The sequence below is a fragment of the Phascolarctos cinereus genome, unplaced genomic scaffold (assembly GCF_003287225.1).
Source record: "Phascolarctos cinereus isolate Bilbo 61053 unplaced genomic scaffold, phaCin_HiC Scaffold_726;HRSCAF=1367, whole genome shotgun sequence".
NCBI classification, from domain to species: Eukaryota; Metazoa; Chordata; class Mammalia; order Diprotodontia; family Phascolarctidae; genus Phascolarctos; species Phascolarctos cinereus.
Window position 1 is genome coordinate 854,290 of NW_027556098.1, and position 16,965 is coordinate 871,254.

The 16,965-nt window shown below is 37.5% G+C and overlaps 1 protein-coding gene across 4 annotated transcripts in view; it reads right to left on the bottom strand.

Annotated features, from left to right (window-relative positions):
* CDKL5 (cyclin dependent kinase like 5) overlaps positions 1 to 16,965 on the bottom strand; it is a 261,982-nt gene that overhangs the window by 107,738 nt on the left and 137,279 nt on the right. For all 4 annotated transcript variants that reach the window (XM_021007395.2, XM_021007396.2, XM_021007392.2 and 1 more), the window contains one exon: positions 10,568 to 10,613. In XM_021007395.2, the coding sequence (XP_020863054.1) occupies positions 10,568 to 10,613 (46 nt within the window). The remainder of the gene's footprint in view (positions 1 to 10,567; positions 10,614 to 16,965) is intronic.

The window sequence follows — 16,965 nt, forward strand, 5'->3', positions numbered from 1 at the left end:
GAACTCAAGTACTAAGGAAATACAGTTAGAATGACTATTATTTAGAAGTCACCACTATAAAGGAATGGAATGCTTGGAATATGATATTTCAGAAGACAAAGGATATATAGGCTTACAACGAAGAATGGCTAACTTAGGAAAACTGTGAGTCAAATCCTACAAGAAAAAACATGGACCTTTAATGAAATGACTACAAAACATTTCTGATGAAAAGATAATAGCTGCACAGAGACTTTGTAGTTGAAATGCAAGAATCAAGAGAAAGATAAAGATAACATGATTGAACAATCATAAGAGACTAAACAAAGATAAAGGCTTATATGGTACATGTGTCCCCTCTAAATCTTTAGGAGTCAAAGAGGAAGTCTAATTAGGGCTGGAAATGTCCTGTTTTATCTTCATTACCTTAAAAAAGAATGTTAAAAGAAGGGAAGAAGAATCTATCAGGGGGGAAGGGAAATAAAGAAAAATTAAGCAACATCTCACAGAATCAGAGTGTAGAAGCAGACACCTATACAAATGAGGAGAAGAGTCTAGGGGAAATGGCTCACATTTAAGCTTCACTCTCATCTGAAATGATAAAAGGGAGAATACACACACACAGGTAGAATTGGGTAAAAAAAGATACTTCACTCAACATGAAAACAGGAAGGAAAGGGGAGAAAGGAAAATTAGAAGCAAAATAAACCCAAAGGATGTAGAAAAATATTTATAGCTCTTTTTGAGGTAGCAAAAAATGAAAATCTATACATGTTTGTTAAAGGAGCTGTTTTTCTTTTGTTCTCAACTGAGGAGTGGGGAGGATTCAGCTGGGAGGGAAATAAAGGAGATTTCTGCTGATTGAAAAAAGTAAAATAAAGAACTGGCTGGCCTTGAACAAATCACTTGATTTCTCTGGGCTTCAGTTACCTTATGTGTAAAAGGAAGGAGTTGAACTAGTTGATTTTAAAGGTCCCTTTCCAACTTCTTATCTACAATCCTAAGTGAATTTTCTATTTAAAATGTTGTAGGCTCTGGAGTTCTTGCCAAGAAATTGAATTTGGGATCCATTGACTCTGGACTCTTTTTTGTAGTACACATAGGTAAAGGTTAGCAGAACCACATAACTTGAAATGCAAGCAAGAACATGGTTCTCTAATTTCTAGAAAAACATGGAACAGCATGAACTGCCAACACCTTTCTTAATGGTTTAGTACAATATATGTAGCAGTGTTTTTCAATTTTAAAGAAAAACAAAGAGGTAGCACAGTGGAAAACTGGCCTTAGAGTCACAGCCTTGGTTCAGTTCCTGTCTCTAAGACACATCAGCTGTGTGACTGTTAACTAAGGGACAGAAGGCAGCTAAGTGGTGCAGTGGATAGAGCGCCAGTGACCCAGAGTCAGGAAGATCTGAGTTCAAAACCAACCTTAGGTACTTATTGGCTGTATGACTTTGGGCAAATTATTGAACCTCTCCCAGCCTTAATTTCCTTATCTATAAAATGTCTAATAGCACCCCACTCTCCCACCATGATGATCAAATGAGATAACATTTGATAACTGTTTTGCTATATAAATGCCAATTACTGTGGTGATGGTGATGATGATGATGATTATGACGTCATTTAATGCTTTCAGTGACTCAGCTAATTCTCTAAAAATCAAAGTTGTAAGCAAAGAGAATGGGTGCTTAGTATCTGCAATGGCAAAAGTTTATTTACTGGGGAGCTCTACGTGGATTACATCATATCTGGACTAAGTAAATGAATAAACTGAAACTAAAAAATAGTTCAAGTTACTATAGCACTTTGAAGTTTACATAATGCTTTCCTCATGATCTTGTGAGGTAGGGATTATCATACCCATTTTCCAGAAATTTAGAGTCAAAGAGATTAAGTAATTCGCCCATACGAGATTCAGTCAATCAGCCAATAAACAATAAACGGAGCTACTTGACTCCACCTTAAAACTCAAATGACTAGCTTTCATTGAATGGCCAATAATACCCCCAACCTATGCCTCAGTGGATTTTGATGGCTTAGCATGAGTATAAATAGCAACTGTATTTTGTTCTGGCCAGAACAGGTATCTTCCTCTTCCAGACTGATATCTTCATGATGGTAAACTGAGCCATCTTTTGCTCAACTCTTACCCAGCCCTTAGTTATTGAATGGGCAGTGGCTTTAGACAAATTGAGAACTTTTGGGAAAGACCTAGGTCACCCACAGCATCCTGTCATCTTGACCTTTGTTTTGTCACTGGACTTAGATGCCTGGAGGAGTGAGGCTGACCCCACCCATATCCAATTCATGCGCAAGTCATCACCCTCAAGATGTCATTGGTCCTCTTTGAGAATAAAGGACCAACAACAACAAATAAAGGGAAAAGATAAACTCTGCTCTCAAACAGCTAAGAAGACAAATCAACACAAAGAAGGTATTAGAATTAAAGGGGACTGGAAAAGGCTTCCAGCAGAAGGTGGAATTTTATCTGGGACTTGAAGCAAGCCAGAGATTCCAGGAGGAGATGAGGAGGCAGAATTTTCCAGGCATGAGGGACAGCCTATGAAAATGCCTGAAGTTGGGAGATGAACTAATTTATTTGAGAAGCCAATATCACTGAATTGCAAGATACTTGAGTAGGGGGTAAGGTGGCGGGTGGGTTAAGATATACAACAACCAGAAAGGTAGAAGCGGGCCAGGTTATGAAGGGCTTTGAATAACAGGATTTTCTACTTTATTCTGGAGGTGAGAGGAAGCCATTGGAGTGTAATGAATAGGTAAGTGCCACAATCAGACTTAAGTTTTAGGAAGATCATTTTGACAGCTGAGTGGAGGACAAAGCAGAGTAGTGAGGACCTTGTGTCAGGCACACTAACCAACAAGCTATTTCAGTAGTTCAGGGGGTGAGGTGATAAGGGCCTGGATTAGGATGGTAGCAATGTCTGAGGAGAGAGAGACCACACTGTATGTGAAAGACACAATGAAAGTAAAATTAACAGGCCTTTCTGATGACAAGTTCTCATTCTCATAGTGTTGAGTTTTAGGGGTGCTAGGACCCGAAAATCACAATACCCATCCTGCCCAAAAGAATTCAACCCAAGCCTTCTTTCAGCCAAAGACAAGGTTTATTAGAACATCATCACACTGGCCAGACTCTTAAGGAGTCTGAACATTAGTGACCTACTGGCTAGATTCTGAGAATCTGAGCACCTTAATGGTGACAAGATGGACCTTATATACAGAAAGACTAAGGGAGGGATCTAGGACTGGCCAAGTAGTCTTTGAGGTAATAGACCTTCCAACGCAGCCTAGACTGGATTAAGGGTGGGAAGTAAGGAAGGTAAGACAATGAAGGACCAGACTAGGTTAAGGGTAACAGAGAATTGGGAAACTGGGCATAGCCACAATGAAAGGCCAGTTGATGGTATTATGGTCTCAGGGGAATGCCAGAGATTTGGCCATGTGGGAAAGTTCCAGGTTTTTCCTTCTTGGGGTCCAGATCCCATTCTCATCAATAGGATCACAGGTAAGAATTAGAAGGTACTTTAGAAAATACCTAATTCAATTGTAGAGATAGAAAACTAAGTCTAGAGAAACCCAGCATCATAATATAACAACCAAAACCATCAAATATTCATTAAATAGTGAATCCAGGTCCACTACTCAGGTCCTCTTGACACAACAACAATAACAACGATATAGTGCTTAATATGTGCCACACATAATGCTTTATAATTACTATATTATTTGATCCTCACAACAACCCTAGGAGGTAGCTGCTATTATTATCCTCATTACAGATGAAGAAATTGAGGCATATGATAAGTGACTTGCCCAGGGCTGAACTTAGGTCTTACTGGTTGCAACCCCAGAGCTGTACCCCTCTGCACCACCTTCCTGCTAAATCATAGTAGCTCTGGGATTAAGTCTAGTGGGCTCATGAGTTCATCCACAAGTACTGTGTTCTTTAAAACACACATACACACACACACACACACATACACACCCTTTAAAATACACGTGCCCCCAACTCCATGCTATTTGATTTCTTGGAATTCTTAAGAATTCCAAATGGCCCAAGTAATTTCCAAATTACTTTGCTAAGAAAAATTTTAAAAGGAAGCCCTCCTCTTCCCCTAACCTTGCTATCAAAAACTTCCTTCCTTGGTAAATACAATATAGTGAAAGTATTAAGCTGCATCTGTATTGATCCTAGACATATCCAAGCAATGCCTTTTTTTTTTTTAGTAACTCCAGATATATCATCATTTGCCTCTCTCTTAAAAGTGAGATGCTAAGCAAAGCTATCAGTTAGTGTAGAGTTCTGATGATTAGCAGGATCATAGCTAATAAAGGATTTACCACTGGATGGAAGAGGGCTGAAAGGGTGCCATTAGAAGCTTGCCTCATATTTTACTGAAAAAAATCAAGGTTATTTGATGAAAGCTTCCTTTCCCCACCCCCATCATCTCCTCCTTCACCATGTCTCACTGAAAAAGGGGTAGCCTACTCCTTCTACTTTCACAAGTGCCCCCATTCTATCTGGTCTCCAAAAGACTGCCCCCTCTGTCATCCTCATTCTCTTAATCTTTATTCTCTATTTACTGGCTCCTTCCCTACTGCCTATATGCCCATGTCTTCTCCATTCTTAAAAAATTCTCATTTCATCCTTTCACCTTTGCTAATAATCATTCTGTATTCTGCCATTAGAAGATAAACTCCTTAGGAAGGCCTTCTATAAAAGGTGATTCTATCTTCTCTCCTCTCACTTTTTTCTTAACCTTCTATAAGCTACCTCCTGACCTCATTATTCCACTGAAATTGCTCTTTCCAAAATTACTACTGATCTCTTAGATGCCAAATTCAATGGGGTTTTTTTCTCAATCCTCATTCTCCCTTGACCCCTCTGCAACCTCTGACACTGTCAATCACACTCTTCTCCTTGATACTCTATTTTCTTTGGGTTTTTGGGACACCACTATTTCCTGGTTCTCCTAGCTATCTGATTTGCAACTGCTCAGTTTCCATAACTGGATCCTCATCTAAGCCATGCTCTGTCTTAGGCCTTCTTCTCTCCTCCTGATGTACTATTTCATTTGGTGATATCATTAGTACCCATGGATTTAATTATCCTATCTATTTTGGTGATTCTCAACCCTTCCTATCTTGCCTTACTCTCTCTTCTGACCTCCAATCACATCTCTGGCTGCCTTTCAGATATCTCAAACTGGGTGTCAAGCAGACCAAACTCAGCATATCAAAAAATGATTTCATTGTCTTTCTCTCTTGAATGTCTCTCCTCTTTCCAAACTTCCCCATTACTGTACAGGACTAAACCATTCTCCTAGTCCCTCCCGCTCAAAACCTAGGAGTCACCCTGGATTCCTCACTATCTTTCACCCCCCACATCCAAGCAGTTACAAAGCCCTGCTGATTTTAACTTTGTAATATCTCCCAAATATACCCTCTTTTCTCCTATAATACTGCCTCCAGCCAGGTGCTATTTTAATAACCTACTAGTAAGTGTGCTTGCCACAAATCTCTCCCCACTCCAGTCCTCCATTCACAAAGTGATTTTCCTAAAGTACTGGTCCAATTGTGTCACCCTCCCCCCCATACTGAATAAACTCCACTGGCTACCTTCAGAATAAAAAATAAAAGGGCTTTCAAAGCCCTTCATAACCTAGCCCCTCCCTACCCTTCCAGTCTTACACCTTACACTCTTATCCCCTCCAAGTACTTTCCTGGTAAACTAAAAATTTAGTTTAAAAATGTAGTAAACTAAAATCTCATCTTCTGCAATAAGCCTTTCCCAACATCTCTTAATTCTAGTGCCTTCCCTCTATTAATTATTTCCTATTTATCCTCTATATAGCTTGTTTGTACATATTTGTATGCTTGTTGTCTCCCTCATGATATTATAAGGTCCTAGAGGGCAGCAATTGTCTTCTGCCTTTTTGCATCCCCCTCCATCCCACCCCACCCCTTTAGCACAGTGCCTGCCACACAGGTGGCACTTAATAAATGTTTACTAACTGACTGGATGAAATTTGAAAACAAATAGTCAAAAAGTTTTTTTAGAAAAATTTGTAAATAACCTAATAAGCTTCACAAGGGCAGAAACAAGTTTCTAATTTATCTTCTCCCTGCACCTGGAAGACTGTTCTAAACATAGGAGGCACACAATAGATGTTGAATAAAACACTTCCCTTTTCCTTAACTGGGTAGCACATCAATTTAGGAGGGAACAAAAGCTCAGCATTATACAATCATATAGCAAATCCATAATTTATAGTTAGAGACATTAAAAGGCTAAAGATCGTATTTGATATTAACATATTAGAATATAATATTTTTAAAAGTGAACAATCTTCCTTAAACCCCCAAATTGCTTTTGATGTCAGTTTTCATATCAATCGTGTGTATGTGAGATGCACACACACATACATATGTGTATATGACCTAAGCTATATTGCTGAACTTTGTATTCAAAGGATGATCCTATTGACACCGGTTGTTAATGGTGTTTAATGGTATAGCTTACAACATCATACACAGACAAAAGTCTTTTACAAGCCTGCACCTGTGAAAACTCTTCTTTAAGTTGTAGCTACAGGCATTATTTTCAAAATCTCTAACCATTTATTCTGTGTTATGGACTCTTATGAGGTCCAGAATCCTTGTTTTAAAAAAAGCTACCATCCTCAAGACTGATTATATCAGGTTGGTCTTGCTACTGTTACTGTTTCCTATGAGTTCACTGGTATTTTTACATTGCTTGATCTTTTCGCATGAAACTTTTAAAAAAATCATTCTCTCTCCCTCCCACAACACCCTCCCCCCTAAATGATGAAACACACACACACACACACACACACACACACACACACACACACACACACACGAAAACTCCAGCAAATCAAATTTCCATATTGGCCATATGCAAAAATATGAGTCTCATTCTGGATTTTAAATCTATCATCTGTCTGGCAGGAGATGGGTGGCATGATTTATCTTTAGTTTAATCCTGTAGTTCGTAACTCTATTCATCAGAGTTCAAAAGTCTTTCAAAGTTGTTTTTCTCTATAATAATGCTGACAAGTAAACTGTTTTCCCAGTTCTGTTCACTTTACTCTGAATCAGGTCATAAAGGCCTTCCCAGTTTCCTCTAAAACTGTAGAGTTTATCATTTCATAAGGTCAAATAACATTCCATTCCACTGATATACCACAATTTGCTTAAGCATTCCCCAAGAGGAAGCTGTACCCTTAGTTTCCAATTTGGGGCTACCACAAAAATTTGTATATCTTTTCCTCTTTTTAAAATTTCCTTAGTATATAGATCTAGCAGTGAAAGTGGTGGGTTAAAGGGTATGTACAGTTTGGACCTTTCTTAAGAGCACAGTGCTTTCTAGAATGTCCCAGCACTTCTTAAACTGTGGGTCATGACCCCATAGGGTCATGGGTTATGACCCACACTTTATGAAGTGCTGAAGGGGTCGTGAGTGGAAAAAGTTGAAGAAGCCCTGGTCTAGATCAACTAGTTCACAGCTCTACAGTGTACTATACAGTATCTGTTTTTGCACAGTCCCTCCCATATTTGTGATTTTTCTCTCTTGTCATCTTTACCCAATTCAAATTAGTGTGAAATGGAACTCTGAGCTATTTTAACTTGCATTTCTCCAATTATTAGTGCTTTGGAGCATTTTTCATATGGTATTGAAAGTTTGGATTTCATCCTTTGAAAACTGCCTGTTTATATGTTTTGACCCATGTCTGGAACATAGTAAGCACTTTAAAATGTTGAATAATTCATTTATTTATTTATTTGAGAATGGCTCTTAGTCTTGTAAATTTTATTCAATTCCTTATATATCTTGGATATGTGACCCTTATCAGAGAAAACTTCTTTCCCCCCAGTTTCTCTTTCCCATCTAATGTTAATGGCATAAGATTCATTTAGGCAAAAATTTTTCAGTTTTATATAATCAAAATTGTTCATTTATTTTCTGGGATCCTCTTTATCGCTTTGGTCATGAACTTTCCCCTATCTATACACCTAAAAAGTAATTTCTTCCCTGATTTTCTGATTTAATACATCACCTTTTATATCTAAATTACGTATATATCTGATCTTTATATTGGCATACAGTGTGAGATGTTGGTATCTAACAAATTGTTTTATAGCTTTCCCAAGAGTTTTTCAAATAGTGAGTCTCTACACTAGTCTTTAGGTTCATCGAACACCATGTTAAATTTACTTGCTTATGTATGCTTGTTTCACTGACTGACCTCTCTGTTTTAATAATTATAGTTTCAGCTCTGGTACCAAATTATCATTGCTGTTTTCTTTTTTCATTTTTACCCTTGAGATTCTTGACTGTTTGCTCCTAGAGATGAATGTTATTATTTTTTCCAGCTCTATAAAATAATCTTCTGGTAGTTTGGTAAGGTAGCATTATCATTTTTATTATATTGTATCATATATTGTTATATAAAATTATATTATTTATATCATATTTGTTATTATCAATGACCTAGTAATATTTCTCCAATTATTTGGTTCTGTCTTCATTTTTGCAAAAGGTGTTCCATAGTTATATAGTTCCTGGTTCTGTCTTGGTAGAACAGAAACATTCTCAAATATTTTATACCATCTAATAGTCATTTTAAATAGAATTTCTCTGCCTCTTCATATTTTTATATTCATTTTTCTGGTTTTCTTGGTAATATAAGGGAATGATAATGACTTATGTGAATACATTTTATATTCTGCAACTTTGAGGTTTTGTTTCAATTAATTTTTTTTATTGATGCTGAGGTTTACAATGTGAATCATATAACTGGAAAAGGCAATACTTTTGTTTTCTCTTTGCTATGCTTATTCTCAATTTCTCTTTCTTTCACAGCTATCATTAGCATTTCTAGGACTTTGTTAAATAGTGGTGGTAATAATGTACATCCTTGCTTTACCACTCATTTTACTGGAAAACCTTCTAACTTTTTTCCATCACATATAATGTTTGCTCCCGGCTTGAGATAATTATTATTTAGTATATTAAGGAAAGATTTATTTATTCCTATGCCTTCTAGTGTTTTTGGTTGTGTTTTTTTTTAAACAGAGATAGGTACTGGATTTTGTTAAAATACTTTTCAGCATCTATTGATATAATAATAATGTGTTTTATTATTTGTTATTAACATGATTTATTATATTAATGTCGAACCAACCCTACATTCCTGTTATATATCCAACCTTTTATGTTGTCGATTTCTTAATATTTTATTTAAAATTTTTACCTCAATGTACATTAAGAATATTAATCTAGAACTTTTAAAAAATATTTCCTCTCTTCCTGTTTTATATATTTGTGACCACATTCATATTAGAGAAAGAGAGTAGAAGAACACCTTCTTTTCCCATTATTATAGATTGCGTAATATCAAAATCCATTGTTCTTTTTCTCCTTTACTTGAAGCTTTTTTCAGAGCATCTTGAAAGCAATTATTTTGGCCTCCCTTGCTTGGCTGCCCATGTAATAGTTGTTTAGGCATCCTGTTGTAATTCATTCACTGCATATATGAGGCTTGCCAGAAGGGGAAAGAAAACAAAGAATTTTACTTTGTCTAGGACCTCTTTGTTGCTGGATCTTGTTGAGCCACTTAATGTTAACTAGCTTTTATGGTTAATTTAATAAAATTGTTCATCTTAACTTAGACACAAGTCTAATGGTACTTAATATTAATAAATAAATCATGTTGATGATAAAAGTTGAACATGACTGCTATTTTACAGATCTCTAGTTTAGTCTTAAAATAGTTTTCTTTTAACACAGGCCATCTATCAAACTCCAAAAATCATGCTTTTCTGATCAGCTCTTTGCTTCACTCTCAACCAATGCACTGATTTTATATGACAGAGTTCAAGTGAGCTATTATGCTTTATCACTCTTGGTCAACATAGATTGGTTTCAACATTCCACTTGAAACATTCTGTAATATTTCAGTGGAATGTGCATCTTGGGAACTAAAACGACACATGACAATATACATATCTCTAAGCATAGTACCTATTTCTTGAAAAGTCGTTTCTTCTCAAAGAATTATAAACTGTTATAAGTTGGAGACACCTTTATATGATACACCATGATCAATCGCCCTTAAATTTCTAACTTTGTCTATGAAATAAAAATCACAATAAGTGAAACTAAAAGCTCTAATATAGTAATATGCAGAATGTGTATGAAAGTATACAAATATCTAATTCAAATTATACAATTTGTTCATATCAGTGATATAGGGTCAAGTTAAAGATTGTTCTTTCTACCTAGACTTAATAAAACATTTTCCTGATCACTGATCACATCTTCAACTAAAAATGGGTTTTCTAACATCTAATGATGGTGATTTTCATTTATTCCCATAAAACGTACTTAATATTCCAAATCAAAGTTCCAGAAGAGGACTATTACTCCATCTCTTTAGGTTGTTATTTTAAAATCTCAGCTGGTTATAAGGTTTTTGCTTGATAAGGCATATCTATTCTATATATGGTATACAAAAACTTTAATATACAGAAAAACATACCTTCACTGTCCTTGAATTTCTTGATTGCCACAATTTCATGTGTTTCCTGAAAAGGAAGAGTCACAAGAGAAGAAAGTTATTTTCAAATGGCAAATCTTAAAAGGAAACATTTCTCAAATCCTAATTTGGCCATATTAGAAAGGTATTTGGGGAACACAATGGGAAACAAGCTAGACAAGCATACCCAGACCTTGCCTTCCACAAAATTACTCTGACCAACTACTCTCCCTATTTCCAGGGGGAAAGATGTGGAGAAAAGCATAAATAACTTTAGGACATTAAAAAGTGGCAGGGTAAAGATGAATTTAGGTCTTCATTTGTACTGTCAATCTAAAGAAGGTCTGTCAAGAAAAGCTGTTTAAGAAGATCGTTAACTATAACTAGACATGCTAGTTTCTGAAAAAACCGCTTCCTGCTGGTGACAGACTGACTGTACAAAAAATAATTTTCTTCCATCTGTGTATTTTTCTACCCAAGATATCTGGCTCACTGGCCAATTATCCTTTATTGCTATTAAACAACCACAGACATTATTTTAATATACAACATATTCTTTTGTGTGTCTTCTGAAAATGACAACCATCAACCTCTCCTTAAATCCCTTTCTCTCTCCTAAATAAAAAAAAAAAAGAACTTTTATTGCCAGAACAATCTATTTTTATCACAGCATGGAAATGTGGAAATTCTAATCCTTTTTTTGGAGGATGGAGGGAGGCAGGTAGTCCAGGAGCTGGTTACTAGAGATATTAAAATGTCTGAGAATCACTGAACTAAATAAAGTATTATTTTTAATTCTCAATTCCAAAGTGAAGGTAAATACTTTTGGCAAGAGAATTAACAAACATACTAGGAAACTGATGTCTTATCTAAAAATACTCACATATTTTTCTACATTAAAGGTAAGCACACATTTTGTTGTTTTCTATCATCAGTCAATTAGCATTTTCAAATGCCTACTTTGGGCCAGGCATTATGGATACAAAGAAAGAAGCAAAAATTCCCTGCCCTCAAGGAACTTATATTCTCTCAAGGTAAAAAACATGTGCATAAATACATAAGTACAAAATAAATACAAGGCAGAAACAAGGTAATGGGGGTGGGGGGGAGTGGGGGAGAGATCAAGAAACACTTCCTGTAAACAGCAGGAATCATTTGAGACCAGCTTTGAAGGAAAACAAGAGTGCATTCTAGGCATGGAGGAAAGTCTGTGCAAAAGTATGGCGATGGCTACTGGAATATTATAACTGAGGAACAACAAGAAGGTCATTTTAAAAGTCCAGTATATGAAGGTAAGTAATGTATAATGAGCCTGGAAAGACAGGTTGGAGTCAGGTTGTATAGAAGTTTAGATGTTAAAGAGAGACCTTTGTATTTGGCACATTGCTCAATTTCCACTTCTTATCTGCCCCACCATCACCACAACCAACTGCTTGATGCCTTGGGAGTAACCTCGTGAGGCTAACTCAATGATTAGTTAAAGTCCTTGTCTGGAATCCCCATATCATGAAGAGGCCCACTCATACTCCTTAGTGTCCACTTTTGGCTCACTCTCAACTAAAGGCTCCTTTTCCACAAGCCTGCTCCACCTGTACATTGGCTGGGTTGCTCTCACTCTCCTCTACTTCCATCTCATCACATGCTTTGTCTTTCCTGTTAGATGCAAGCTCTTCAAAAAGAGGGAACATTTCAGGGGCTTTTTGTTTATTTTGTTTTTCTTTGTTAGTTTCTGTATACTCAGTGTTTAGTACAATGCCTGGCGTACAGTAAGCATTTAATAAATGCTCTATCTAATCTTAGAAGATTTATGAGATTTACGAAGCAGGGGAGTGATGTGGTCAGGCAACACCATGCAGAAGAAGCTATGTCTAAAATGACAGAATTTAGGGGGGGATGAATTCCAGACAAGGGGCATAGTCAATACAAAGGCAAATGGAGGGTATGAGCAGTGCTGCAAAACAGTAAGAAAAGCCAATTAGGCTAGACCAAAAGGTAGTAGTCGCATAAAGCAGCTAGCATGTGAGAAGCTTTTAATAGCAAACAAAGGAGTTTATCTTCGATCCTAGAGGTGACAGGGAGCCATTGGAATTGATTGTGTAGGGGGAGTAACATGGTCAGACGAGTAGTTTAATAAAAATCAATTGGGGGGGCGGAGCCAAGACGGTGGAATGAAAGCAGTGACTTGCTTCAGCTCTCCCCCAAATCCCTTCAAATACCTGTAAAAAATGGCTCTAAACAAATTCTAGAGCAGCAGAACCCACAAAAAGACAGGGTGAAACAAATTCCCAGCCCAAGACAACCTGGATGGTTGATCTGAAAGGTATAACATGATGGGCTGTTAGAGGAGCGCAGTTTGGCATGGGCATGCAGGCCACAGCAAACCTGGAGCAGACCTCAGAGGACTGAATCAAAGGTAGCTGTGGCGGTTTCCAGACTTCTCAACCCACGAACGCCAAAGACAACTTAGAAGGTCAGTGGGAAAAGTCTGCCTCTGTGGTAACAGAGGAGGTAGGTCTCAGGCCCAGTTTCCGAGGTTCTGGCCCACAGACTGAGGGGGAATCACGTGGCTGATCAGAGGGGGATTGCAGAGATCGCTTTGCCAGTAGTGAGGCATGAATTTCTTCCTTTGCCCGTGCATGGATCTGGGTCACAGTTCTGAGGCACGGTCCAGATACGAGGAGAAGTGCTGGTGGAGTAGAGCTTGTAGTGGCTGTGGAGAGAAAATTCTCCTCACAGTTCCAAGACAGAAAAGAGTGCTTGTGGTTGGTCACGCATACACCAGAGCACAGGCCAGGAAAGGAATAAACACCTCGCCCCTTATCACATCACCTTGGAAGAACTGAAAATTTACAGGTACCTACAAGTATCTCTGAAAATAGCTGTACAAACCCCTGAAGCTTGGGACAGTACACTCTCCACATTGGAAGCAGACTATTACCTTAACAAAGAGTTTAAAACTCAAGTAATTGGCTGGGATCATGAACAAGCAGCGCAAAAAGAGTCAGATTATATTATCTTACTTTGGTGACAAAGAAGATCAAAATATACAACCAGAAAAAGACAACAAAGTCAAAGCTCCTACATCCAAACCCTCCAAGAAAAATGTGAATCAGTCCCAGGCCTTGGAAAAACTCAAAAAGAATTTTGAGACGCAAGTAAGGGAAGTAAAGGAAAAACTGGGAAGAGAAATGAGAGTGATGCAAGAAAATCACGAAAAACAAGTCAACAACTTGTTAAAGTAGACCCAAAAAAATGACTGAAGAAAATAACACCTTAAAAAATAGCCTAACCCAAATGGCAAAAGAGGTCCAAAAAGCCAATGAGGAGAAGAATGCCCTAAAAAGAAAAATTAGCCAAATGGAAAAGGAAGTCCAAAAGCTTACTGAAGAAAATACTTCCTTGGGGCAGCTAGGTGGTACAGTGGATAGAGTACCGGCCCTGGATTCAGGACGACCTGAGTTCAAATCTGGCCTCAGACACGTAACACTCACTGGCTGTGTGACCCTGGGCAAGTCACTTAACCCCACTGCCTAACTAAAAACAAAAACAAAATAATTCCTTAAAAATTAGAATTGGAAGCTAGTGACTTTATGAGAAATCAAGACACTGTAAAACAAAGTCAAAAGAATGAAAAATTAGAAAACAATGTGAAATATCTCACTGGAAAAACAACTGACCTGGAAAACAGATCCAGGACCTCATCTTTCAAGAAATTATCAAAGAAAACTGCCCTGATATTTTAGAACCAGAGGGCAAAATAGAAATTGAAAGAATCCAGCAATCTTCTCCTGAAAGAGATCCCCAAAGGAAAACTCCTAGGAATATTGTAGCCAAATTCCAGAGTTCCCAGGTCAAGGAGAAAATATTACAAACAGCCAGAAAGAAACAATTCAAGTATTGTGGAAACACAATAAGGATAACACAAGATTTAGCAGCTTTTACATTAAGGGACCACAGGGCATGGAATATAATATTCTGGACGGCAAAGGAGGTAGGATTACAATCAAGAATCACCTACCCAGCAAAACTGAGTATAATTGTTCAGGGGAAAAAATGGCCATTCAGTGAAATAGAGACTTTCAAGCACTGCTGAGGAAAAGACCAGAGCTGAATATAAAATTTTACTTTCAAATACAAGATTCAAATGGAACATGAAGAGGTAAACAGAAAAGAGAAATCATAAGAGACTTTAAGGGTGAACTGTTTACATTCCTGCATGGAAAGATATTCGTAACTCAAGAGACCTTTGTCAGTATTAGGGTAGCTGGAGGGAAAAAAAAATAACGTGTGTGTGTGCGTGTGTGTGTGTGTGTGTGTGTGTGTGTGTGTGTGTGTGTGTATGCAGATACAGACAGAGGGCACAGGGTGAGCTGAAGATGAAGGGGTCATATCTGGAGAATAAAATTAAGGGTTGAGAGAGGATGATACTCTGAGAAGAAGAAAGGGAGAGGTAGAATGGGGTAAATTATCTCACAAAAAAAACAGAAAAGACATGGCTCTTACACTGGAGGGGAAACAGGGGAAGGTGTGAGGGAATGGCTCAATCTTATTCTCACAGGATTTGGCTTAAGGAGGGAATAACATACACACTTAATTGGGTATGGAAATCTGTCTTACCCTACAGGAAAATAGGGGGAGAAGGGGACGAGAGTAGGGGAATGATAGAGAGGAGGGCAGACTGGGAAAGGGGGTAATCAGAAGCAAACACTTTTTTTTAAAATATAAATTTATTTATTTTTAGTTTTTAACATTCACTTCCACAAGTTTTTGAGTTCCAAATTTTCACACCATCTCACCCCTCCCCCCACCCCAAGATGGCATGCATTCTGAATATCCCTTCCCCTAGTCTGTCCTCTCTTCTATCTCTCCCCCCTTCTCTTATCCCCTTCCCCTTCTATTTTCCTGTAGGGCAGGATAGACTTCTGCACCCCATCTCCTGTATTTCTTATTTCCCAAAGCATGTGAAAACATTTTTTTTAAACATATGTTTTTAAAACTTGAGATTTCAAATTTTCTCTATTCCTCCCTCCCCACCCACCCTCATTGAAAAGGCAAACAACTCAATATAGCTTATACATGTGCAGTTATGCAAAACACTTCCATAGTAGACATGTTGTGAAAAACTAACTATTTCCCTTAATCCTATCCTGCCCTCCCATTTATTCTATTCTTTCTTTTGACCCTGTCCCTCCTCAGAAGTATTTGCTTCTGATTACCCCCTTTCCCAATCTGCCCTCCTCTCTATCATCCCCCTGCTCTCTTGTCCCCTTCTCCCCCTATTTTCCTGTAGGGTAAGACAGATTTCCATACCCAATTGAATGTGTATGTTATTCCCTCCTTAAGCCAAATCCTATGAGAATAAGATTCACTCATTCCCTCTCACCTTCCCCGTTTCCCCTCCACTGTAAGAGACTTTTTTTCTTTTTTTTGTGAGATAATTTACCCCATTCTACCTCTCCCTTTCTTCTTCTCCGAGTATCATCCTCCCTCATCCCTTAATTTTAGTCTCCAGATATGACCCCTTCAACTTACCCTGTGCCTCATCTATCTATCATCTATCTATCTATCTATCTATCTATCTATCTATACATACATAATTTTTTTCCTCCAACTACCCTAATACTGACAAAGTCTCATGAGTTATAAATATCATCTTTCCATGCAGGAATGTAAACAGTTCAATCTTAATAAGTCTCTTATGATTTCTCTTTCCTGTTTACCTCTTCATGTTCCACTTGAGTCCTGTATTTGAAAGTCAAATTTTCTGTTTAGCTCTGGTCTTTTCATCAGAATGCTTGAAAGTCCTCTATTTCACTGAATGACCATTTTTCCCCCTGAAAGATTATACTCAGTTTTGCTGGGTAAGTGATTCTTGGTTGTAATCCTATCTCCTTTGCCCTCTGGAATATTATATTCCATGCCCTGTGGTCCTTTAATGTAGAAGCTGCTAAATCTTGTGTTATCCTGATTGTGTTTCCACAGTACTTGAATTGTTTCTTCTGGCAGCTTGTAATATTTTCTCCTTGACCTGGGAACTCTGGAATTTGGCTACAATATTCCTAGGAGTTTTCCTTTGGGGATCTCTTTCAGGAGGAGATCTGTGGATTCTTTCAATTTCTATTTTGCCCTCTGGTTCTAAATATCAGGGCAGTTTTCCTTGATAATTTCTTGAAAGATGATGTCTAGGCTCTTTTTTTGATCATGGCTTTCAGATAGTCCAATAATTTTTAAATTCTCTCTCCTGGATCTATTTTCCAGGTCAGTTGTTTTTCCAATGAGATATTTCACATTGTTTTCTAATTTTTCATTCTTTTGGATTTGTTTTACAGTGTCTTGATTTCTCATAAAGTCACTGTCTTCCAATTGCTCTATCCTAATTTTTAAGGAAGTATTTTCTTCAG